This window comes from Artemia franciscana, chromosome 5 (genome assembly GCF_032884065.1).
Source record: "Artemia franciscana chromosome 5, ASM3288406v1, whole genome shotgun sequence".
Classification (NCBI taxonomy): Eukaryota; Metazoa; Arthropoda; class Branchiopoda; order Anostraca; family Artemiidae; genus Artemia; species Artemia franciscana.
In genome coordinates, this window is record NC_088867.1 from 51,193,564 (window position 1) to 51,218,845 (window position 25,282).

Sequence of the window (25,282 nt, forward strand, 5' to 3'; positions counted from 1 at the left end):
AAGATATCAAATAAAACAATAAAATCTAGCAGCGCTTGTTGCAAAATTTCAAGAACGGATAAGGCAAGATCAAACACATTTTAACAAGAATTTCGAGCAAAGAAAGCAGTAGCAACCCTACCCATAGCCCTATTCAAGAACAGGTTTGGTTTAAGATTATTGACGTGACTAAAATGGTGTTGCCATAATTATAGGAAATAGACAGTTAAACCAGCTTAAAAATGATAACTATACATGAATTCTGTTTTGCATTTGATTTGTATCGGTGATATTTATTTTCCATAAAGGAAAGAAACAGACAATAGCAAGTTCCGGTAGGAAGTTGGCCTGACTCAAATAGTGGAAAGACAAAATGCATATTGCAAAAAAAGAAAAAGAAAATAGTCAGAAATCAAACATGCTCGCTGGCTTTGTCATTTTGGACAAGGAGGAACGTTTTAAAATTTTGAACCAAAATTGAAAGGAACAAAATGACCAGATTATATGAGAAACATAAGAAATGATAGCTTTCAACTATTGAAAAAAAAAACCTATAGAATAAAACCGAGGACCCGAAAACTTGGTATAATTCGTGAACTGCCTCAATTCTAACTTCGCATTGCTATGTTCTCCTAATTAAGGGCGCGAAGTTCGGACCGATACAAGTCAGTTATCCCGACCATACTCAAGAAGTGAAGTTAGGTTAATCATAATGAAATATACCAAAATATGATGAAAATATAATACTTTAGAAACAAAATTATGGAAACTGCAACGTAAATACCCTGTCCTATTGGTGCAGCTGCAGGCTTGTCGCAAAGTCGCTAGTTTCAGAGAAGACATACCTTAAAAATAAATACATTTTTTGTAGTAGGACTGACACAAAAAAGCGAAGGTGAAACTTTAGGTTGATAACACTTTCCCTCTTTCTAGAGGAGTCTAGAAGATAATATTTATTCATCATGAAATACATATACCATATTATATTTTACTATTCCCTCAAAGGCTCATTGGCCTGTAAAGAAGGGGGAAGACAAAGAGTCACTTACTCAGAGAATCAAAATAATCACAGAGAGAAAAGCAAAAAGGAGAAAAAGATGAGTAACAGTAATAATAATAAACAAATAAAAACAAACAAAAACTATAGAACGCGAAAACTAAATAGATTGAATAGACTAAATTAATTAAGTAGATTAAAGACTCCATTAAAATAATAATATAAAAAAATAATATATAATAATATACATAAAATGAATATATATAATAAATAATATAAAACATAAATAATACATAATATAAATAATAGTGGCAATACAGACCCAGGTTACTGGGCTACATGCTTTTTTTGCTATTTTTTTTTGCTAATTTTTTGTGAATAAATCATGTCTCCAGTGAAAAAATAAATAAATAGATAAAAGTAGTTTTTGAGAATCCAAAGAAAAACCTAACAGTTTTTGGGCCGCCTGAAAGAGTGGCAAAGACATTGTGTAGGCTATTTTTTATGTGTCTTACCTTTGTTCAATTCCCAGGTGGGCGTTGATGGAAGCATATCGCGCAGTGCCAGTTAAGTTCTTATCTTCTCTGTATGGTATGTGTAACCGAGTGCGCGAATCTCGAAACTTTTTTGCCAACCCAAAATCAATAAGGAACAGCTAAAAATATATATAATCAAGTTTATGAATATATGCCATTAAAAAAAGAAGCTAAACTCCTCGGATCAACAGTACACATTAGAAGACAAATGGATTACCTAGACAAACGGGATACATTAAACCGACACAGATAACAGTGTCGAAGCACTTGAAATTTATCTGTTTATAAATACCAAATAGTAAAAAGTAGAAAAAAAGATTCCCACAGATCTGACTCTTAGGGGGAGGGAGTAGAGTCAAGACTTTTCCTGTGATGCGAGGGAGGGTAAAACTGTGTATTTTTATCTACCCTAATGTTTCTATTTTAGAACTTTCGTATTGGGAAATAATGCCAATTGACTTGTCAAGCCCAAAGGGCTTGACTAAGATGCAACTTCACTGAGGCGATCTACCATTACCACTTCATCTTATTCATTCTTAATTTAAGCAACTTAATCCTTTTGAAATTAATTTTCAAACATGTTCTCGCTCCCTGAACGCTCTGAAAATGCATTATATTGGTAGCATTTTTTATCTAGAAAACATAAATCGCCTGAGCAGTTTAAGTCTAGGAAACTTTTACCTTTAATAAAATGCTACAATGATGTGCTATTTACTAGGCTATAACTCTTGAAGGGCGCAACTCTTCAATGAAACCCTGTAACGCTCTCGGCAGTCACGGTTTTGGTTTTATATTGACCGAGTGCTGAGTAGCTTTACCGTCTCTGTGTACTTATGTTGTATGACGGGTTAGAAATAAATAAATAATTGCCTATGGACCAATATTAGTAAGGATGGTAGATTCAATGAGGACATGAAAAAGTAACAAAGGTACAGGGTATATTTTAACGTTCGAATATAGTTTGGAAGAATGACCAGTTCAGATCCGAAATGAGGGCATTTCGAATGGCATGCTAGATGTTTTCCAGGTGTTCAAGGATAGCTTTAGGTGCTTTTTTGAATGACCGAGTATCAAGTAATAAGCTGTACGAAAAATGTGGTTCTATCTTACTCTCTAGAGCTGTAGTAAAAGAAAGGTTAAGATGGGGGGGGGCACAATTTGAGGGATGAAAGGTCGTCAAAAATAGTAAAAATAGTGCTTTTTGGTAATCTCATAGACGCCAAACGAAAAGTAGGACGCCCTAAAATGGAATGGGAAGAACTCATCAAAAAAGATTGAAATGAAGCAGGAGCGCCAGTTAGAACGGAGGAGAGGGAAGGGGGCATATTTGCCCCTCTAGAATGTCAAAAATACTTTTTTGGCATTTTATTGAGTCAAAATAGAATTGACCCCTCCCTGGACTTTGAAAGAATACCTTCTTGTTTTCACCACTCCAGAAGATCCAAAATACGGCAAATAGGGCTGGCTGCGCTTTTACAGATGACTCACTCCAGCCTCTAGATTCGATGCAGCGTCGATGGCAGTCTTCTACAAGTACATGAATTCGCCTCCTCAGACGATCTCTCTTGTATTGTTACCCCATTGTCCAACCGACAAGGCAGACGCGAAGGTACACAACTCGGTCCAATTATCTGAAGGAGGACACGCCAAGAACCGAGTATTTGAGGGAAAGCTTCATCCAGCGTTACACTTCTATCTGGAACAATCTTCCTGGGGATATTATTCTGCAAATTCCTCTGTTGACTCCTTCAAAAGAAGGCTTAAAGATATTTAAAGTCTAGAGGTTTCTGAACAAGGTAAATAAATAACGGCATATGAGACACCTTTAAGTATCTGGCGCCGTGAATACAGGAGTAAAAAAACTCCTTACTCCCTTCCCCTCTTAAAGTTTCTTAAAATAGCGCCCCTGAGTGGGAGCTTAATGGGAGGAGCTGTAGAGGGGAGCTTTGAACTCAGTGGGTGGAGGAGTGTACGTAGCTTTTTTGGCCCCAGGCGGCTTGATGCTGCGATGAGTTTGCAGTAGATTAATAATAGTAATAGACCTACAATATCCAACTAAAATTTGTTTGATTAGTTACACAAGGCCGTTTCTGGGTGAGGTGTGGCTTCTCTACTAAGACATATGGGCGATTAAATTTTTTACATTATCGTGATAGAAGAAAAGACAAAACCGATCTGATTCTTTTTGGCTGACCACGGCAAAATCTAGTATTAAATATTTGATCAAATAAAATTGTGGTTTTGTCTCAGAAAATAATGAGCCCACCTTACCTTGTTACAATGACGTCCGATTCCCATGAGATAGTTGTCCGGTTTGATGTCCCGATGAATGAATGATTTTGAATGGACGTATTCTATTCTTCCTAGCATTTGGTCCGCCAGCATAAGAACTGTCTTCATTGTAAATCTTCTAGAACAAAAGTTGAAGAGGTCCTCCAATGATGGACCTAATAAATCCATCACCAGTACATTATAGTCTCTTTCTTGGCCATAATACCTATAAAAAGAATAAAATGATAAATAAATTGTCAATCAAAACTAACAATAAACCAAGAATAGAGATTTACGACATAAATTGCATATACTATTCGCGTTCCTGACAAATATTCTATCACTTTTTATCTAAACATGCAAGCCTGAAACAGAGTCATGGTAACAGACTTGAAAATAGAGGGGGATTCCGGATTTAAGGAACGAGGGTGGCATAGATAAACATAATTGACATTTACAAATTATGAGCACCATTTCAAATAAATCTATACAATAGTGGTCAATGCCATCAATTTTTTTCACAATTCCTTTATAGTTTTTATAAGCCCCAATAGAATCCCAGACATTTGGTTATTTCAGCGTAAAAGCCTATTCCTTTTTAAATCAGACCTCTGGTGTTGCTGGAAATTGCCTTCATTATTTTCCAGCTCTGTAGATCCACATCTTTACCCAATATATGTTGGACAACCAACCCACATGATCTAAACTCCGACTGATTAAATTGCACCTTATGTCAGCATCCAGAACGTTATGAACTAATAGAATTAGAACTGGTTACATTTTTAGATCGTTAGATTGTTGATCTTATGATAACTTAAGTTATTAGATCTAGTAATGACACTAGAAACACACGCGGTTCCATAACAGTCCGAACAAGCAGAAGAATTACTAGAAACTGAAATCTAAAACAAGAGTCCGAATTCTGCATCCACCAACTTACCAATTGAAAGCAGTTGAATCGAAAGCGGCCAATTGAAAGCAACTTACCAATTGAAAGAATCAAAAGCAAGATTAAGAGCGGAAATTTCCAACAGCCTATTTTATAAGTGAGAGTTTTGGCGTCAATATTTTACCGAATCTTGTTGGGTGGACAAGGCTCCTGAAAACCTTCCCCTCTCGCCATCAATGATGGATTGCAACAGATCTTCTGTCAGCTAAGACTTGTTTCAGTGAAATTACGAAATTATAGAAAATTCAATCAAAATTTAAATTCTGTAAAAAACAAATCCGAGTCTGAGGTTTTTATATTATCACAATTACAGACCCTTAATCCTAATTTCTAAAAACAACAAAATCATATATAAGAAGTATCAAGAGACTGGTAAATGAACACCAGTTTATACGAAACGCAAGCGTTACGGAGGAGATGGGCACACCTGAACACACAACAAGCCCTCATGATATTTATATGACGGCCTCTTGTAAATAAATCATCTAAAATGTACTTTTTTGTCCTTTGAACCCCATTCCTCTCCCTAAGGAGAAATTTTATGACCCGCACCATTCACGAAAGATTAGACAGGGCGAAATTAGGAGGGGAAGAAGTCAAAAGACCTACTGTAAGTGGGTCTGATTTATCAGAAAAAAACCCCTTTTACTATTTTAAACGTTAATATTTCATTCAATTAGCGCATTAAAAAACGCTCCACCCGAGGAATTGAAAACCATTTTTCTCAATTTTGTTTTAATCAAAGCAGTTTTCTCATTTAAAACTTCGGACATAGCTCCAAGAGATTAACCTTTAAAAAAAGATTTCCAATAGAACATTCTATTTTTCCCTACTTAAAAACGGGTCACTAGAATACGCACCCAACAAGAGAAATTGTCAGTCACCCAAAAATAAGGTCGATGTCGATCAATCAAATGGGGAGTTCGCGTGCTAACATCAGCGTCTCAAAGGAAAATGACGTCAGTAAAAAAAAAAAAAGAATCAATGCAACAATGCTTAAAATATGACTAAAAAACTTTATCACGTGGGAAAGTATTAGATAAATTATGCTTTAAAACAAAGCCTGGCGAAATAACCGGTAATCAAGCAAAACCGTTACAGAATCATTTGATCAAACAATAGCAGATTTATATCGATTTTTACGTTTATAAACAAAAAAAAAAACTCTAAACAAAGCGAAGGGTGGCTAACTTTCAAATATAATGTACATCAGTTTGTGCGCGTCACGCATGTTAGAACAGGTGGCGCGCCAAGTTGTACCCAGAGTGACGAAGAGTCTAAAACCCCTCGAGGTTGCGCCATTCTACAATATTTACTAATACAGTTTTAAGTGGGTTCTTAAATTTTAGCATAGATGCTATAAGTAGGAAATTTATAAAAAGTAAGGCTTACTAAGCAAAATTTAAAAATTTTTAGGATTTGGAAAAAAAGCAGAATCAATCTTTTTTTTTTTTTAATGGGCATATTGATATTTCTGGCCACAAAAACGATCTAAAGAGGTCACAACTCTAAGAAAGAATTTGCGTTTTTCCCTGGGTGGCTGTATCGAACCTAAGGTGACACGCGAAATCAAGAAGGGGCTCACATTGTTTTCGGCTAGAAGGCAAGCGACCATGAGAATCAATATATATTCAAGCCTGCTGCGTAGCCGTGCCGGGCCCGGCCCATGACATCAAGAAGAGGCTCATATTATCTGCAGCTATAAGACAAGCACAATGAGAATCAACATATATACAAGCCTAGCCCGTAGGCGTGCCGGGCCCGGGCTCCAAATCGGCTACATAGTTGTGTTTTTCTTAAAACTGGCATATTGAGATTTATGGCTACAAACGATCTATATAGGACATAATTTTAAGTGAGAATTTGTATTTTTTTTCAGCTGAGGCCAACACAGCAAGGCAATATCCTCCTCCTTCCAGTCTATTCTTTACACCCTCCCAAGAAGTTCCGGCTTTCATTTAATCCTTCCTTACGGCTTCCTCTCATTCCATTCAGGGACGACCAACTTACCATTTGGCCGAAAAGGACTATCTTTGAAAGTCTGTCATCCTTTATCCACAGAACTTGTCGTGGCGTAGTCACCTCAACTTTTTTCTCATTGAAGCCCTAGAAAACGGGATAGAACCACATTTTTCGTACAGCTTACTGTTTGAAATATGGTCAGTCAGATGAGGACCCAAAAGAGTCCATCATCAATACCTATGGAAAACATCTAACAGATCCTCCTTCGTTTTTAGGAGCGCCCATGTTTCAGAACCATACTCGTCCACTGCCATCACTGTAGCTTCTAATATTCTAATCTTAGGTCGAAAAGTTATCTTCCCATTCATCCAAACTTTTTTTCAGCCGAGACAAAACGAAACATATATAGATTAAAAAAATAGAAAAATCGAGAATTCAATTTTGGCGGGAATTCAGTTTTAGCGGGAATTCAAGATTGCCAAACAAAAAAAAAACAAACAAAAGAAGTGTTGGAGAAATATCAGCAAAATTAAGCAAAAGATCTTAAAAAGATGTAGATTTCCTTTAAAGGTGCAGTTATCTTTGGCAATCAACAGACTTTTAATGTTATGATTTTACCGACGAAAAGCACTGCAAAGTTCAACAAATTTGCTTCGCTTATTTTTTTTTTTTTTTTTTTTCACGGTTCAATGTGGCACCTCTGACGAAATTCTAATATCGCACAGAAAATTCGTAGTTTTGAAACAACTAAAAGCAAAATCTTATAAAATACCGTCGTGAATACCTAAGACGAGTCCAGGGGACAAACAAGCTTTTTGTTTTTATTTTGATTTCCATGGTACCAAGGCCGTATCCAGGATTTTTATTCGTGGATGGTTATTTTTTTCGGAAGGGGGTAACAAAAAAAAACTTAAAAAACATAAAAATTTGTCTATATGCATTAGCGTTACGTTTTTACGAGTCAGATAAAAATCTTAGGGAGGGGGTTCAAACCCCCTAGTCTCTCTCTGGATGCGGCCTTACTTGGTACTATAGGGTTTCACCTAGATCACCTCCTAGTTGTAAACATATCTATGCCTTTCATAAAAAATATCACGTGGTCAGAATTCACGATTAGAAAGAATTTACGGTCATTACTTTCGCGTACGGTTTCTGATGCTAAGATTGGGTATGCAAAAATAGCAACTAATAGGAGCAAAAATAGCCGTAAATTGTTAGCAAAACTACGCTTGACCAACTATAACCATGTTTTTCTTATCTGGCGTGCTTCCAACTTTTCTCAAAATGATATGCGATCGCTCCGTGCAGTTTATTTTTGATTTTTGTGATTTTATTTTATTTGCCTCTGTGGAATACGAATAAATATATTGTACAAAATTTACATGCTCTAAGTATAAAAAAAAAGCTTGCCTTTTTGCATGAAGGACTGTCCGTCACTTCCATGATTGAGTTATTTCATTGTCTGTTCCCATGTTTTCAGCTCACTGGTTGTATTATTTTTCATTTTATTTTCTTTCCTTTCTTTATACATTTCCTTGCTCTACTTTTAATTGCATTTTATAATGGAGTATACAATCATTAATATTTAGCCTAAGTCCTTCTCGATAAATCAGATTTAAAGTAGTTCTAGGTGACAAAACTTTATTAAACGGATCCATGGCCCAAACTATGTCTGTAAGTCATTTTTGGCTGTCATACCTCGGGTCCACACAGATGCGATTTGCACAAAAACATGACCCGTTAAAAACACACGGCAAAGAGCCTGGTTATAAATTTTATAAAAATGGTTTGTATTGAGAAATTAATTTTGGGTGTAAGATGAAAGTCAATAGTAATAACTGAAGCCCCTTGTAACTGAATCCTTGCTCAATTGAACCCCATTTAACTGAACACTCGTGCAACTGAGCCCTCGTTTAACTGGATGTCCGTTCAACTCAACCAGCGTGTAATTCATATTGAGTTCTTTCTATTCTTTAATATCTATATATTTCTTTACTCTACTTGTATTTGTTTTATAGTGGAATGATTTTGGGTGTCATACTTTAGGTTGACGCAAATGCGATTTTACACACAAAAAAAGAGCCTAATTCTAAATTTAAAAAATGGATTTCACTGAAAATTTAGTTTTAGGTGTACGATGGAAATCAATAATATGCTTATAGCATAAAAAACAACATCCCGACCATTATAAACGCCACTTCACTACGAAAGAAGCAAGCAAAAGGCCATGGTCGATGATAATTTTGTTAAATCCTATTTTTGTTTTCTGCGTTTTAGCAGCTTTGGTGTGGCCGGTTTCGCCTTTTGCTTCATCCGTTATCCACGAGCTGTTTAGCACCCGAAAATAGTAGACCTAAGGGATTCAAGGACACCATCCGATGTTTCATAAGAGAACTAGTCAGTTACGCCTCATTCATAATAAAATTTTAGCAATACCATGATTTAGCCAGCTAACCTAAACCAATCAGAATGTTTAAGTCAAAGAAATTCCGAATTAAAAAAAAAAAAGATTGGGTCAATTTAGTGCTAAATAAATCTCGGTATCAGTAAAATCTCCATGTGAATTGGCCATTTTAGACAGATTGGCAGCATCCGGGTATTAGCACCCGGTATTAGTACCCGGGTATTAGCATCCAAGTATTAGTGTGAGTGGTAAAATACAATTAGGCAGTGAAATTACCTCTTTTTACCAATTTCTTACTTATTTAATTATTTTTCTTAGGGCGATGTACCGTAAAGAATCCCTCGTAAAGAATCTCGTCCATTAAAAAAAAATTTTAGTCCATTAGTTAAATTAATTAGAAATGATTGGGCAGTCTTGTCATAACTTGTAGAGCTTGGATAAGGTATCTAAATAAACGACAGAAAAGTGTGGATTTTATTTTTCTGATTGAACAGATCAGGAGTTTCTTTTAAGTTCCGAAAAGGGCAGTCCCTAAAAATGTTCTAGCATAACACCTAAGAAAACACTAAAAATCAGTTCAAAGAAGATATCTTTTGAGCAATTTGACAGCATTGGGAGAGTCATGTGGTTCTACCCACTTTGATTGAAAACCTTGTCGAAACAGGTGATGGATTAATTATGTTGTCAGTTACACTGAATAAACAGTGTTTTGCTTAACAATTAGTAAAAGATTACATTTTTCTTTATTTTAAACTAGCCTCTCGTTAGATTTTCGCACTTTTGACACACTCAGGATCCCCTATCAATTTTTACTAAAATTATAAGGAAGTACGATTTGAATGACTTAGCATTTTTGGGAGTTCCCTGTGGTACTGTGAAAATTCGCTAATGAGCCTTTTGTCTTTGAGACGGGGACCCGACACTAAGAATAGCAAAACGACTTGCAAAGTATCGAAAGGCCTTAATTTCTCTTAATATTACAGGCAATAGACTTTTGTGTCTAAAATTATTTTGCAAGAATACAAGACTGAGTAGTGTGCATTTAGCTATTGACCGTATTATTTTTCATCTTATATTTATTTGATAAGAACACAAATTCGGCCATTTTTAGTATTTTGAGCCTTAAATTATGTAATTTATATTACATAAATTAGTAAATTTTGAGCCTTAAATTCTTTAGCCTGAATACCAGACTGAGTAGTGTGCGTGTAGCTACTGACCGTATTATTTTTCATCTTGCATTGTCATATTATATTTATTTGATAAGAACACAAATTTGGCCATTTTTAGCATTTTGAAACTTAAAATTTTTAACCATGTGATTAGTTGGAGTTGAAAGAGTAAAGCCTGCTAGGGACACAATATCTATGAAAAGAAAAAACACTGAGTATTTTCATGAAAAAATTAAAAACAAGATTACACGAGAATTAAATAATATAAAAGATTATTTCCTAAATTATGCATGATTAACATTAAAATCACCTCCTAAATTAAATTCAAGAAATAGAAAAATAAAAATGTACCTAAAATTAATGATATGATGTTGTGTTTACAAATTACGATTCGTTATGTTACGATACGTTGTGTTACGGATAACGATACGATAAATTGTATTAACAAAGCTAACTATTTATTCTATAATCTTCAATTTTTAAGATGAAATCTTCCAATGCAAATCTTTCAGTTGCTGTTCTACTATGACGAATCACATAACCGCAGTGATTAGCAAAACTGTAAAATTAACTTCATCTCACAAAGTGAAATATTTCTCTTGAATTTAACAATTTTGTCATGTTTAAGGCAGTGAGCTATTCTAATATACCCACTTCTATCTATATGCCCACTTTCACAGATACATACAGGCCCAAACCTCAGGATTGGAAATGGGATGGTTGGGGATCTGTCCAATGGGTATGGAGTAAAAAAAGATAAAACGATATTTTTTTAAGCTTTTAACTTTTACTATTTTTTTTAATCAAGTTTTTTTTGGATTAGGCGAAAAGTAATATCTAATTTCTCTAGGGCGCAATTAAACAACACAATGTGGTAAAAAAGAAACGTGTCGACATACAGGGTGGAGCGGGGATGAGATTTGGATAATACTTCCAGGGAGATTTTTAAAACTTTCTTCTATCCCACTGCTCTTGAAATGCGTTTGTGGCGTAAACCTCGAACACTTCTTGAGCCCCCCCCCCCGTCATTACAAATATAAAATTGAGGTATGTATTTTATAATTTGTTTGCAGGATTATCCAGACAATTAAATGGCCATAGGATTCGATATAAGAAGATCAGGAAACAGTTTTCTACATTGAAATGGTCATAAAATTTAATGGTCATAGGAATTTAAAAGGGCTACAGTAAATGGTCATAGGAATTTAAATGGGCTACATTAAATGGTCATAAGATTCGATATTAGCCGATCAGTAAGGAGCTGTGCATTGTTCAGTTCCACTGAAACTGAGTTAATGGTCATCGGTCTTCAAAACATATTATTCAAAAAATTCCGGCCAAGATTTACAATCTTTTGAGTGAGGTACCCCTCACTCCCGACTGACCTACAAAAGGATAACTAAGAATTACATAACCAAAGGGGACAATACAAAATAAATTGCATTAGCCAATAAGTGGCACCTCAAAAAAAGACAACAGCTATAAATACACAAAATCCAGCCTCCCCCCTTCTGTGAAGGGAGATAATATGTTTATGAGACATAACGGGTCTTGTCATTGCTAGATCTAGGCAAAGTATTTAGGTCCATTTCTTTTTACTATTTTCCCCTGCAACATTATTAGCATCCACTTTTTTTTAACAACGCTTATTCAAGAATTCTTTAATAACAAAACCGTGTTGTATCAGAAGAGGTGCATTTTAAACAGGATTCTAATTGATGGAAAATGATGGAAAGAATTGTGGTCTAATATATGCAACTTCCTTAAATGTAAGGGTTAAAGTTAATCCCCCGTCAGGGGCGTGTATAGGGAGAGCCTGAGGACCCACCCAATCAACAAAATCCTAAATTTAGGAGTTTCCACACACTTCTTATTCAAATTATGAAATAAAGTTTGTTTTAAATTTCACCCCTTCCAAAAAAGTCAATGTTTAGGGGCTTTTCACCAATTAAACCATGACACTTAAGCCGGAAAGGAAGTGGGGTTACAAGAAAACTTTTAACACCCAAACACTTTTTTATATGCATTTTTGCTACGTTTTACGAGCTGGGCAAAAATTTCGAGGGAGGGTCAAACCCTGCACCCCCCTGGATACGGCCTTAACCTGGGACCTAGTTACGAAAGTGATTATTTTAAATTTTTAGTTTGATCTAACGTAAAAGGTTTGAAAATGTCCCCGAGCTGTTTTAGATATCAGCTGCAATAGTTACGGTTCGTCCTTCGTTCCTCTACAGCGCCATTAGCTAATACTTAAAAAGCACCAGAACCTGAGATAAAATCCATATTATCAGAATACAGCATAAACTATAGCCATTACGCAATTAGGATTAATTTGCTAGTGCATAGGTTTTGTCAGCAGGGAATTTTATTGCTTTTATTAACTAACCGCAAGTGGCGAACAACAGAGAGGCCTAGGCTATAGATTTCCAGCTTTCCCACAAAACGAACAACTTATTTGTGTACAATTTTTAATTCTTTAAACTTTCGGCACTTTTTTTTTTTAGCGCTTAAAAGTAAACTGCTGAAAAGAATAAAACAACACATCCATATATCCACACACTCCATCCCCCCGTCTTTGTCATAGCTGGGCTAACCTGGGATAACTTATTAAGTCAGATAATATCAACAGCTTAAATAAGCGACAGGGAGTGGAGACCACTGCCCTGTTACTGTGATATAAAAGGCCAATGGGTACAATTTTACAATTTAACGTAAGGACATTATAGGTCAAGGCAAGTAAAGGTCTGCAATCCTAGGGGCAGCGAGTGCTACAACCCAAACCACTCCTAAATGCTTTTGCTCAGATTTTTGCAGTGTTTAAAAAGAATTACCAGTACGCATTACTATGAATGTTCAGTGGCACGTGTATAGTGGTATATAGTATATAGGGTATATAGTCTCTAGATAATTTGCCCCTTCCCAAAGATATTTAAAACAACTGTTTTGGGTAGATATTTTCATTCAAAATGCCTTGTTTGGTATTCTCTTTTTTGAAGAAATTTGAAAAAACGATAAGCGTGTCCCCCACTAGATTATACAGAATATATTCTGCCTCCTCCCCTCATAAATGATGCCATTGATACCACTACCTCTTAGATCTATTGCCTGAATTGACTATGTACTTACTATCGTACTGGAGCCCTACTCCAATTATTAAAAAAAAATATTGCAAATTCCAAAAACCTAACTACCCGCGATTAAAAACGTATTTTTTCAACCTTAAATCTTCACAACGATCCAGATTATCGAACACCCTACACAGGGGTAATACAGTGAAGTCAGGGCACTGCATTTACAACGCAGCTATTGGTTGCTGTCAATGCTGCCAATCAAGATTTCCAGGTTCTTATACATCCAGGGATCCCTTCTCCATGTAAATATTTAGATTTAAACTCAGAATGTGTATGACTATTTTTGTTTGTATTGTTTAGTTGGGTTTTTTTCTTACAAAAGCACGACAAATACCAGTTATATAAGATTAATTTTTTAATCTTATATGACATGAATCAATAGTTTACAAGAGGGCTCGGGAAGTCAAGGAAGATTTGTTATACAAACAAGCCCATTTTGTGTTTTCAGTGTAAAGCCTATCTGTAGGCTGCACAGTTTGCATCATGTCATCCCTTGAAACATATTTATTGGTCTTTCAGACAGTTCAAGGTAGGCTGTTCACCATACACTTTGAGCTCCCCTCCCAGCCGAAATGTTTGGCCGACTGGTAAAAACATAACAAAAATGAATACTAACACATTTTTAATGCGTTTTTTAAGGTTTCTTGTAACCCCCTCCCCCGAGAAAATACTTTTACACGCCCCTCACCCCTCTCGAAAAAAAATCCTGGATACGACCCTGGTTAGTAATACCAATATAACAACCTAATTCATTAAAAACGTGAAATGTAATAATATCAGACAAGCTTTATTCAAAACTAAGCAAAGATGTTTCAAAAGGAATTGTCCGATTATAGTTTTAGGAACTAGCTTGACTAACCGTATATAAAACAATAAGCTGTGCAAAAAATGAAGTTCGATCCCGTTTTAGGGCAGAAATAAAAGAAGGGTTTAGATAGTTGGGCCACATTTTACTGATGAAGGATGAAAGATTGCCAAAGATCGCGATATTTGGCCTCCACTCTTGGTTAAACAAAAAGCAAATCCTCCTCAAATTTTCACCTAAAAGCTTAAAGATAAACTTTCTAAATGAGTTTCTGTTAATGCTGACCATAAGGTACACAACACCTGACACTATGGTGAGCTATAATAAGTTGCATAAACCTGGGCATTTTTTTCAATATTTCTAAACCGTTATTTCATAACCACGACGAGTAGCAGACGAAGATCTTTTTCTTAAAAACTACGGTGAGCTAAAATAAGTTGCATAAGCTTGGAGTATATTTAACCATATTCAAATCATAGTTCATAACCCTAAAGAGGATCTGGCAAAGGCAGTTTTCTGAAAACTATGGTAAGCATGGATGACAATCTCACTGCATTTTATTCAACATTTCTAAATCGTAGTTCAAAACCACGAGGTGTAGCAGACAAAGATCCTTTTCTTAAAAACTACGGTGAGCTAAAATAAGTTGCATAAGCTTGGAGTATATTTAACCATATTCAAATCATAGTTCATAACCCTAAAGAGGATCTGGCAAAGGCAGTTTTCTGAAAACTATGGTAAGCATGGATGACAATCTCACTGCATTTTATTCAACATTTCTAAATCGTAGTTCAAAACCACGAGGTGTAGCAGACAAAGATCCTTTTCTTAAAAACTACGGTGAGCTAAAATAAGTTGCATAAGCTTGGGGTATATTTAACCATATTCAAATCATAGTTCATAACCCTAAAGAGGATCTGGCAAAGGCAGTTTTCTGAAAACTATGGTAAGCATGGATGACAATCTCACTGCATTTTATTCAACATTTCTAAATCGTAGTTCAAAACCACGAGGTGTAGCAGACAAAGATCCTTTTCTTAAAAACTACGGTGAGCTAAAATAAGTTGCATAAGCTTGGAGTATATTTAACCATATTCAAATCATAGTTCATAACCCTAAAGAGGATCTGGCAAAGGCAGTTTTCTGAAAACTATGGTAAGCATGGATGACAATCTCACTGCATTTTATTCAACATTTCTAAATCGTAGTTCAAAACCACGAGGTGTAGCAGACAAAGATCCTTTTCTTAAAAACTACGGTGAGCTAAAATAAGTTGCATAAGCTTGGGGTATATTTAACCATATTCAAATCATAGTTCATAACCCTAAAGAGGATCTGGCAAAGGCAGTTTTCTGAAAACTATGGTAAGCATGGATGACAATCTCACTGCATTTTATTCAACATTTCTAAATCGTAGTTCAAAACCACGAGGTGTAGCAGACAAAGATCCTTTTCTTAAAAACTACGGTGAGCTAAAATAAGTTGCATAAGCTTGGAGTATATTTAACCATATTCAAATCATAGTTCATAACCCTAAAGAGGATCTGGCAAAGGCAGTTTTCTGAAAACTATGGTAAGCATGGATGACAATCTCACTGCATTTTATTCAACATTTCTAAATCGTAGTTCAAAACCACGAGGTGTAGCAGACAAAGATCCTTTTCTTAAAAACTACGGTGAGCTAAAATAAGTTGCATAAGCTTGGGGTATATTTAACCATATTCAAATCATAGTTCATAACCCTAAAGAGGATCTGGCAAAGGCAGTTTTCTGAAAACTATGGTAAGCATGGATGACAATCTCACTGCATTTTATTCAACATTTCTAAATCGTAGTTCAAAACCACGAGGTGTAGCAGACAAAGATCCTTTTCTTAAAAACTACGGTGAGCTAAAATAAGTTGCATAAGCTTGGAGTATATTTAACCATATTCAAATCATAGTTCATAACCCTAAAGAGGATCTGGCAAAGGCAGTTTTCTGAAAACTATGGTAAGCATGGATGACAATCTCACTGCATTTTATTCAACATTTCTAAATCGTAGTTCAAAACCACGAGGTGTAGCAGACAAAGATCCTTTTCTTAAAAACTACGGTGAGCTAAAATAAGTTGCATAAGCTTGGAGTATATTTAACCATATTCAAATCATAGTTCATAACCCTAAAGAGGATCTGGCAAAGGCAGTTTTCTGAAAACTATGGTAAGCATGGATGACAATCTCACTGCATTTTATTCAACATTTCTAAATCGTAGTTCAAAACCACGAGGTGTAGCAGACAAAGATCCTTTTCTTAAAAACTACGGTGAGCTAAAATAAGTTGCATAAGCTTGGAGTATATTTAACCATATTCAAATCATAGTTCATAACCCTAAAGAGGATCTGGCAAAGGCAGTTTTCTGAAAACTATGGTAAGCATGGATGACAATCTCACTGCATTTTATTCAACATTTCTAAATCGTAGTTCAAAACCACGAGGTGTAGCAGACAAAGATCCTTTTCTTAAAAACTACGGTGAGCTAAAATAAGTTGCATAAGCTTGGAGTATATTTAACCATATTCAAATCATAGTTCATAACCCTAAAGAGGATCTGGCAAAGGCAGTTTTCTGAAAACTATGATAAGAATGGATGGAAAATATATAAACTCGCTGCATTTTATTCAACACTAGCTGTTGGGGTGGCGCTTCGCGCCACCCCAACACCTAGTTGGTGGGGCGTTTCGCGCCCCCCCAAGCCCCCCCGCGCGCGTAAGTCGTTACGCGCCATATTAGTTACGCGCCATTGTAGCTGTGTCCCTGTGTTCCACCTGTGAATAGAGATAGATATAAATATATATTTTTAACTACGTAAAACATGCGAATATACAACATTCTTCGCTTTCCCATTGTCTGTGCATATAAATAGCATTTAGATTCCCTGTGTCCCGGTCGTCATTTGTGTCCTGGTGTCCCAGTTTGTAATTTCTCTTTGAGTGTCCCGGTCGTCATTTATATTCCCTGTGTCCCAGTGTCCCGGTCGTCATTTGTGTCCCGGTGTCCCGGTCTGTAATTTCTATTCAAACAATCCCTGTGTCTCAGTCGTCAATTATATATCCCGCCTGTGCCCCCGGCGTCCCCGTTGTAGTTGTGTCCCTGTGTCCCGGTCGTCATTTATATTCCCGGTTATATCCACGCTTTCTTTTCTTACTTTCTCTATCAGCAGCAAGTTTTTTGGCATAGACTCTTTGAGCAGCTTCCTCGGCTGTTGCCATTGTAGGTTCTTCAGTCATTTTACAATTAAACATTTTTCCGTGAACGCATGTTTTAAATACCATTAATGACGTCACCGTCATAACAAAAATGACGACAACTAACTTCATGACGTCAGTCGACACAGAAACATGACGTCACCTGACAGACAGACACACAGACAGACAACTTATTTATATATATATAGATTTCTAAATCGTAGTTCATAACCCCGAGGAGTAGTAGGCAAAGATCCTTTTCTTAAAGACTATGGTGACTATGAAAAGCTATATGGGCCTGCATTTTGCCCAACATTCCTACATCATATTTGATAATTCTGAAGAGAAGTTGACGAAGGGTAATTTTCTGAAAAACTATGGTAAGTTTGAAAAAGTTACATAATATATGGTATTGATGGTTGAAGTATGGTAAGTCATATGCATTTGGTGCTTTTAGCGAATATTCCTGTACCATAGCACATAACCGTAAGAAGAAGATGATAAAAAACAGTTTTCTGAAAAGGTACGGTAACTATGGTGAATTTTGATAAGAACGATCTATTAAAAGTATGGATAAACTATTATATGCACTTACTAAAACTCACCAATCATGTGAGTTTTGATAAGTTATATGCATGGTGCATTCGACTCCAACATTTTTAGGTCATAGTTCACAACCCTAAAAAGGACCTGGCGAAAAGCAATCCTTAATTCATTAAAAAAATTGTAATATGTACAACTCCAGAAACTGTTTTTAGTTGACACTGAATAGAGAGTGATAACCTTGATTGTAAAATAAGTAACCAATAACTTTTGATGATGCAAAATATTGTCCAAAGAGAGCAATGGCCCTTTGAGTAAATCCAGAATCATTATGACAAAGTTCACCACTGATTTCAGTATGTCCAGAAATTCTTATCATAACGAAGTAATCTTTTCGCATTTTTAACTTGGACTCATTCCTTTTTAATACATTTAAAACAAGACAGAATTAAAAGAATAGTTGTAAAATTTGCACTTTTTTATAATTCGTTGAAAATAAATGGAAACTTGACATTTTTTTCTTTATTCAATTAATAATAACCATACTTATTTAACATACCCTAAATTGTAATTTTAACTTAGTGTCTGAAACAGAGTACAGCAGATTTGAAACAAAATACAATAAGAGCAAGTCTCACATCACATTCTACGCTAGCCATCATTATAGGGTCAAGATCGTAAGACCACACAACTGTTGGGCATAAATAAATACATAGTAAGACACATAAATACATAGTAAACAAATATTATTTCATAAAAGAGGCAAATTCTTAGGAATAGCAAAAACAGCGCGAATTATTCAATATTAAGCGAAAATATCGTAAAAAGTATAGGATATTAGGAATGGGCTCCTAAGCCCCTTCTTCCTGAGTTGGGGCTACAAAAAAAACCTTCCTCAGAAAGTTTTGATATATAAAAGTAAGCCTACAGAAATATGGCCTAAATTATAAGTATCATATAATAAGTATATTAATTAGGTATATGAAGTTTATTAAGTATATTAATAATCATATAATAAAGTAATATATATATATATATATATATATATATATATATATATATATATATATATATATATATGTAATATATATATATATATATATATATATATATATATATATATATATATATATATATATATATATATATATATATATATATATGAATCAATTTCTAAAGTATCAACACAGAGCAGACAGCCCCGAAAATGAAAATTGCTAGACCATTAATAGATTTTTCAACTGAAATATTCATAATTTATGAGCCAATGATGAAAATCGTTGGACAACTCGAATAGATTCAAACTAAAATACTCCTGGGAAAAAATATGAAAACCGTTCAACACTCAAACAGATTTTTCAACTGAAATGCTCATAATTTATTAGCTAAAGATGTACTTAACTCACTTGTACTCGTTGCAAGTTCAATCCAGGCTTATCATGGCTACCAGCAGGCGATAAAATGCTTCCTTCCAGATATTTCACTCGAAGGTGACAGGCTTTACGATTTCAAGCCAGTGACTTGACTTGAGGGTGACAGGCGTTACTCACATTCGGAAGCCCCCACAAACCTTAAGATCAGAATTGACTCTTGCGAGTTACATTTTCTTCTGTTCTCCTGATTTCTTCTTCCATTCTGGTAGCAGAAGACTTTTGAGTTTTTTTGCTTATATACTCTTCTGATCTCCGCGCATGGTGTGGCAGAAACGACCTCAATTGCCTCGTTTTGACAACATGTGAGATAAGTGTGCAATTCCCACAACTTCTCCTGATTTTGTCGTTCCAGGTCCTGTCTGAAAGGCAAATTCCTAGTACATATAATAGGTAATTGGGATGGAATATGTCCAAGTTCGACGCTTCTGCAGCTTTCGGAGCCGTAGAGAAGAACAGAGAGTACCATCGCTTGCCTGCGTTCATTCCGTTCGGAGCTAGTGTGCGCTGGTGGAGGCTATTGCATATCTAGGATATTTTTGTTAGCTGTTTGAACACGGGCCTCTCTTGATTTATTTCAGTAATACAGGGCCCTTGCCTGTAAGTCTCTGTTTAGTGGATTTTTGATTTGATAATTAGCCAATCTAGGGGAAATTATTGAATAATTTTATGATGTCTTTCACGAAGCCGTACTTAGATCACACTGAGCTTATGACGAAGATTCTAAGCCTAAAAAAGGGGATTGATACTAGACGAAATGAGAATTTGGAGCTTAAAGAAGAAAATACGGTTCTCAAAGCCGAGGAAATAAATCTGAAAAAGTCTCGTCTTCAAGTTGAACTTATTTCAAAAAGACAACATTCTACTTCACAGCATACCAACTGTCAGTAACGAGAATTCAATGCCCTTTGTCAAGTGCTATCGTTTCAATGGAAATAAAATATCAGGCTATAATACTAGTACAACATCTAGGTCTACAGCAAAAGCCGGGCCAGATCTCGTGACTTTGGCTAATTTAGCAGATAAAGACGCTATTATGAAAAATTGCAGTAAAGTGAAAGGATAACTGGAGGAAGCATCACTTCTGATCTCCAGCGCGAATTGGCACGCCGTAGAAAAGAACTGCTATCTTTCGGCTACAATCTGCGTACGTCATCTGATACTCCAACAAAAGTTGCTCAAACCCGAGTGAAAACGAGAGGGTTAAGTGTATGGATAGAAGCGAAAAAGTCTTCTAAGAGTAAGACTTGGTTGCGAATTGAGGACTCATGTTCCGATCCTTTTAAGTTATCTAGTTATACAGCCTCTATTGTTCCCTCCCTCGCTTTATCAGTCGGGAGTAACGAGTAATTGGTGTGATTCATTCATTCTTTATTTATTTGTTTGGCATTTGTTATTGTTTTTTCGTAAGTTATGAAACATAAATTTTTCTCCTGGGTAGTGAGATTTAGTTATGTTTTCGTTATTTTTCAGTTTGCATACAAGTTTTTCTCTTATCAAGTTCTCTGTTTTTGGTCTTTATTTTTTCTGTTTCAGTCTCATATGTGCCAAAAAATGAGTTCATCGTTCTATGTGCCTAGTTGATGTCCTCATGTCGTTGTTGTGAAGATGCCAAGCTGGGTGGTGAGTATGTATCGGATTTAATGAAGTTTCTCTTGTGATTCAGCTTAATGGTGAGGGTATTGGTCCTTCGTTTGATGAGTTGAAAAGATAGTGCGTAGCGGCCACCATGATTTTATTTTTCTTTGTGAGACTTTCCTTGATTCGAGAAATGAATCTCTACTACATCCCGCTGGGTACAAGATGGAACATTTGAATCGAAGCAAGATGGCTAAAGATGGCCTTGCTGTTTATGTTTCAGAATATCTTTCGTACTCTGTTAGACATAACCTGTCAAGGAATGAAGAAGGAATTTCTGAATCCATATTTATCGAGATTAAAACCCAAGCTAAAACTTTGATAGTTGGTAATATACACTGGTCTCCTAGTGGGTCTGTTCCCTCTTTCCTTCAGATCCTTGACGAGGTTTTGAAAATAATCCAACTTCATTCATGTGAACTTGTCATTATGGGCGACTTCAACCTTAATTTGTGTGACCGGAGGTCATCCTCGTCCTTGGATTTTCTTTCAACAATGCTCGCTTGTGGAACATTACCTTCTACATACATTCCAACTCGCATAACTAAGACTACTGCTTCTTTGCTTGATATATTGTATTGACGAGTGATATCTCAGACCATTTTCCTGTTTTTTCCATGCATGATTTTTCCGATTCGTTCCCTAGGAGGTAAAGGTAAAGGATACGGCATTAGACTTTACGGTCCGTAACGGCGGTGCTGATCTCCGTTTCTTGGCCCTTCAGCCAGGAAGTGCAATGGGGGGTTGCAGCCAAGGAGCTGGTTTTTCCTCTTTAAAATTTAATGATCAGGGTTTGCATCTTCTTAGGTCACGGTTGGCGAGTCATTCGTGGAGTATTTCTGAAGATGAATCTGATATACTCTTTGTTTAATTCGTTTTATGATTCTTTGAAAGAAGTTACCATGAATACATGTGCTGCAACCCAGTCGAACCCGGCATCAAAAAGAACAGCTCCTTTGAATCCTTGACTGACCCCTGGACTCCTTAAAAGTTGAAAGGATAAAAATAATCTTTGAAAGGCGTACGGATCCTCTAAGCCATTTTCGCGTGATTCTCGGCTTCAAATTTAGAGGCTTATAGAAGAGTTTACAATTCGTTTTGCCGAAAGACTAAAGCGTTATCTTATTAAAGAAAGTTCTCTGCGAGCGCTAAAGACATGACAAGTAATCAGTTCTGTTATAGGTCATCTTCTGTCCCTTCAAGTGTTGTGATTGACGGCGAAAATGTAGAGGGTGAGCTAAAAGTTCAAGATGCGTTTACTTCATATTTTGCTAATATCGGCAAAACTACAGCCCCTTCTGTAAGTCCTTCTTCTTGAAGAAACGATGAAGAAACGAGCCCAGTCTTTGCTTCCGATGAACCTATTTTCATAAATGAATAAAAATAAACAAATAAGGGCCAAAGTTAAGCACCTTGTTTTAATTCTACAATGTTATACATGAAAACAAAATGCGTTAATTTAATCTTACCTGCAATGTGGGATTCCAAGTCCGCCTTGTAATATTTTGTATAGTTTAGACTCATACAAGAGCTGAGGATGCCTTGCTTTCAACGATTCTAATTTCACAGCCACTTCCTATAAACAATGGAAAAGAATTTCAATTTTTGACTAAGCAAATATTTTGCCCAACAAAATAAAGATGAAACGATTTTATCAAACACCTTGCATGGTCATACCGATTAGCAGCAGTTCTTGTCATACTAAGGCACTAAACATATAAAAATCATACCCATAGCCATCATCATACAAAATTATACATTGATTCGAAAACACGGAGTCAAAGTAAAACCTATGGCATTGAAAACTCTAATTTCAAACTAAAGAAAAAAAACTTTAAAAACAAAACGAATAAAAAAGAATAATGAAATAAAGCATATAAATATTTACAATTATTGACAAGTGAGTGCAGAATTAAAAATTGCAGAATTAAAGGCACTTGTGACGAGGCTGGAAGAGCCAAGAGCTCATATGGTACGAGCTCTAGCAAAATTCTAAGAATCAAAAGATTGATTTAAAAGGAAAATCAGAGGCTTAATGCCGGTCGGGATTTAAAATAAGAGCTCTGGATCACTAAATCCTTCTAAAAATCAAAATTCATTAAGATCCGATCACCCATTCGTAAGTTATAAATACCTCATCTTTTCTAATTTTTCCTCTCCCTTCAGCCCCCAGATGGTCGATACGGGGAGACTTTATCAAGTCAATTTGTACAGCTCCCTGGCACGTCTACCAATTTTCATCTTCCTAACACGTCCAGAAGCACCAAACTCGCCAAACCACTGAACTCCACCCCCTAACTCCCCCAGAGAGAGCGGATCCAGTACGGTTACGTCAATCACGTATCTACGACATTTACTTATTCTACCCACCAAGTTTCATCCCAAATTCTCCACTCTAAATGTTTTCCAAGATTTCCGGTTTCCCCCTCCAGGTCCCCCCAATGTCAACAGATCTGGTCGGGATTTGAAATAAGAGCACTGAGACATGAGTTCCTGCTAAATATTAAATTTCATTAAGATCCGGTCAATTGTTCTTAAGTTAAAAAAAAAACCTCAATTTTTCTAATTTTTCCAAAGTAAAACTCCCTAGCTCCCCCAAAGAGAACGGATCCGTTCCAATTATGTCAATCACGTATCTGTGCTTATTCATCCCATCAAGTTTCATCCCGATCTCTCTACTCTAAGCGTTTTCCAAGATTTCTTTTTCCCCCTCCAGCCCCCCATGTACCCAGATCCAATTCGAATTGAAAATGGAGCATCTGAGACATAAGACCCTTCTATATATCAAGTTTCATCGCAAGATAAAGATACCTCAATTTTCACGTTTCCGGTTTCCCCCTCCAACTCCCCCCAATGTCACCGGATCTGGCCGGGATTTAGAATAAGAGCTCTAAAGCACAAGATCCCTATAAATATCAAATTTCATTAAGATCTGATCGCCCGTTCGTAAGCTACAAATGTCTGATTTTTTCTAATTTTTCCAAACTACCGCCCTCCAGCTCCACCAAAAAGGGCAGATCCAGTCTGGTTATGTCAGTCACGTATCTTGGACTTGTGCTTATTCTTCCCACCACGTTTCATCCTGATCTCTACGCTTTAAGCACTGTCCAAGACCCCTCCCCAATGATGCTGGATCCGGTCGGGATTCAAAATAAGAGATCAGAGTTACGAAGTCCTTCTAAATATTAAATTTCATTAAGATCCAATCACTCCTACGTAAGTTAAAATACCTCATTTTTTCTAGTTTTTTCAGAATTACCCCCCCCCAACTCCCCCAAATAGAGCAGATCCGTTCCGGTTATGTCAATCACGCATCTAGTACTTGTGCTTATTTTTCCCACCAAGTTTCATCCCGATCCCTCCACTCTAAGCGTTTTCAAAGATTTCAGGCTCCCCCCAACTCCCCCCAATGTCACCAGATCCAGTCGGGATTTAAAATAAGAGCTCTGAGACACGATATCCTTCTAAATATCAAATTTCATTAAAATCCGATCACCTGTTCGTAAGTTAAAAATACATTTTTCTAATTTTTCTGATTTAATTTCGATTAAATTTTTCTTGGTAGATACCAAGTGCCATAAAAATCGTGACGACCGATGGAACAAAACTACTTGTATAACGCATATGCCGTGCTGGTACTGGCTGAATTTTTGGTATCAGTTGAGCTAAAATCAAAATAATAAATAAAAACCAAACTATAAAATAACAAAATCTATTAGGTTTAACTGTTGAAGACTGGGGAGATGGGGTGGAGATCTGTAGGTCTTTAATCAGGTCTAGGGAGGGAGATGCACGAAAATAAATGGTAACATGAGGTCGAAACCTAAAAGGCAAGTTCTTATTTGAGAGCAGCATTTTGGAGGGAAGGATGTCCCGATTGGCTGATTCATAAGAAGTTGATTTTAACCTGAAATTTAGGATTTTCTCATAAGTTAATTAAAGGTGTTTTCCCAAACTTACGAAAAACGTGAGGACTGTGTTTGGGATCAGCCTTTGGGGATGGGTTTTCCCTTCTTAGTCAATGCTATGTTCAAGAATAGTGCGGAAGAAAAAAAAACACAAGGAACATGAAAAAAAAAACACCAACGAGTTCAGGGTAAGAATCAGAATACTCCTTCTAATCCTAGGTCTAAATTTCCAAACGAGAGGTCATCTGACACTTGTAAAAGTTGTAATTTGAGGTCTATATATTCAAATTTCAGTTATTTTGCCTAATTTAATTAAGGGATAACAGGATAT

The 25,282-nt window shown here is 36.1% G+C and overlaps 1 protein-coding gene across 1 annotated transcript in view; it reads right to left on the reverse strand.

The window, feature by feature from the left end:
- The window catches only part of LOC136027563 (casein kinase I), a 60,004-nt gene that overhangs the window by 21,584 nt on the left and 13,138 nt on the right, over positions 1–25,282 (reverse strand). The window contains exons 2-4 of the mRNA XM_065704932.1: positions 22,513–22,619; positions 3,784–4,009; positions 1,492–1,631 (exon numbers count right to left, since the gene is read on the reverse strand). Of these exons, the coding sequence (XP_065561004.1) occupies positions 1,492–1,631; positions 3,784–4,009; positions 22,513–22,619 (473 nt within the window). The remainder of the gene's footprint in view (positions 1–1,491; positions 1,632–3,783; positions 4,010–22,512; positions 22,620–25,282) is intronic.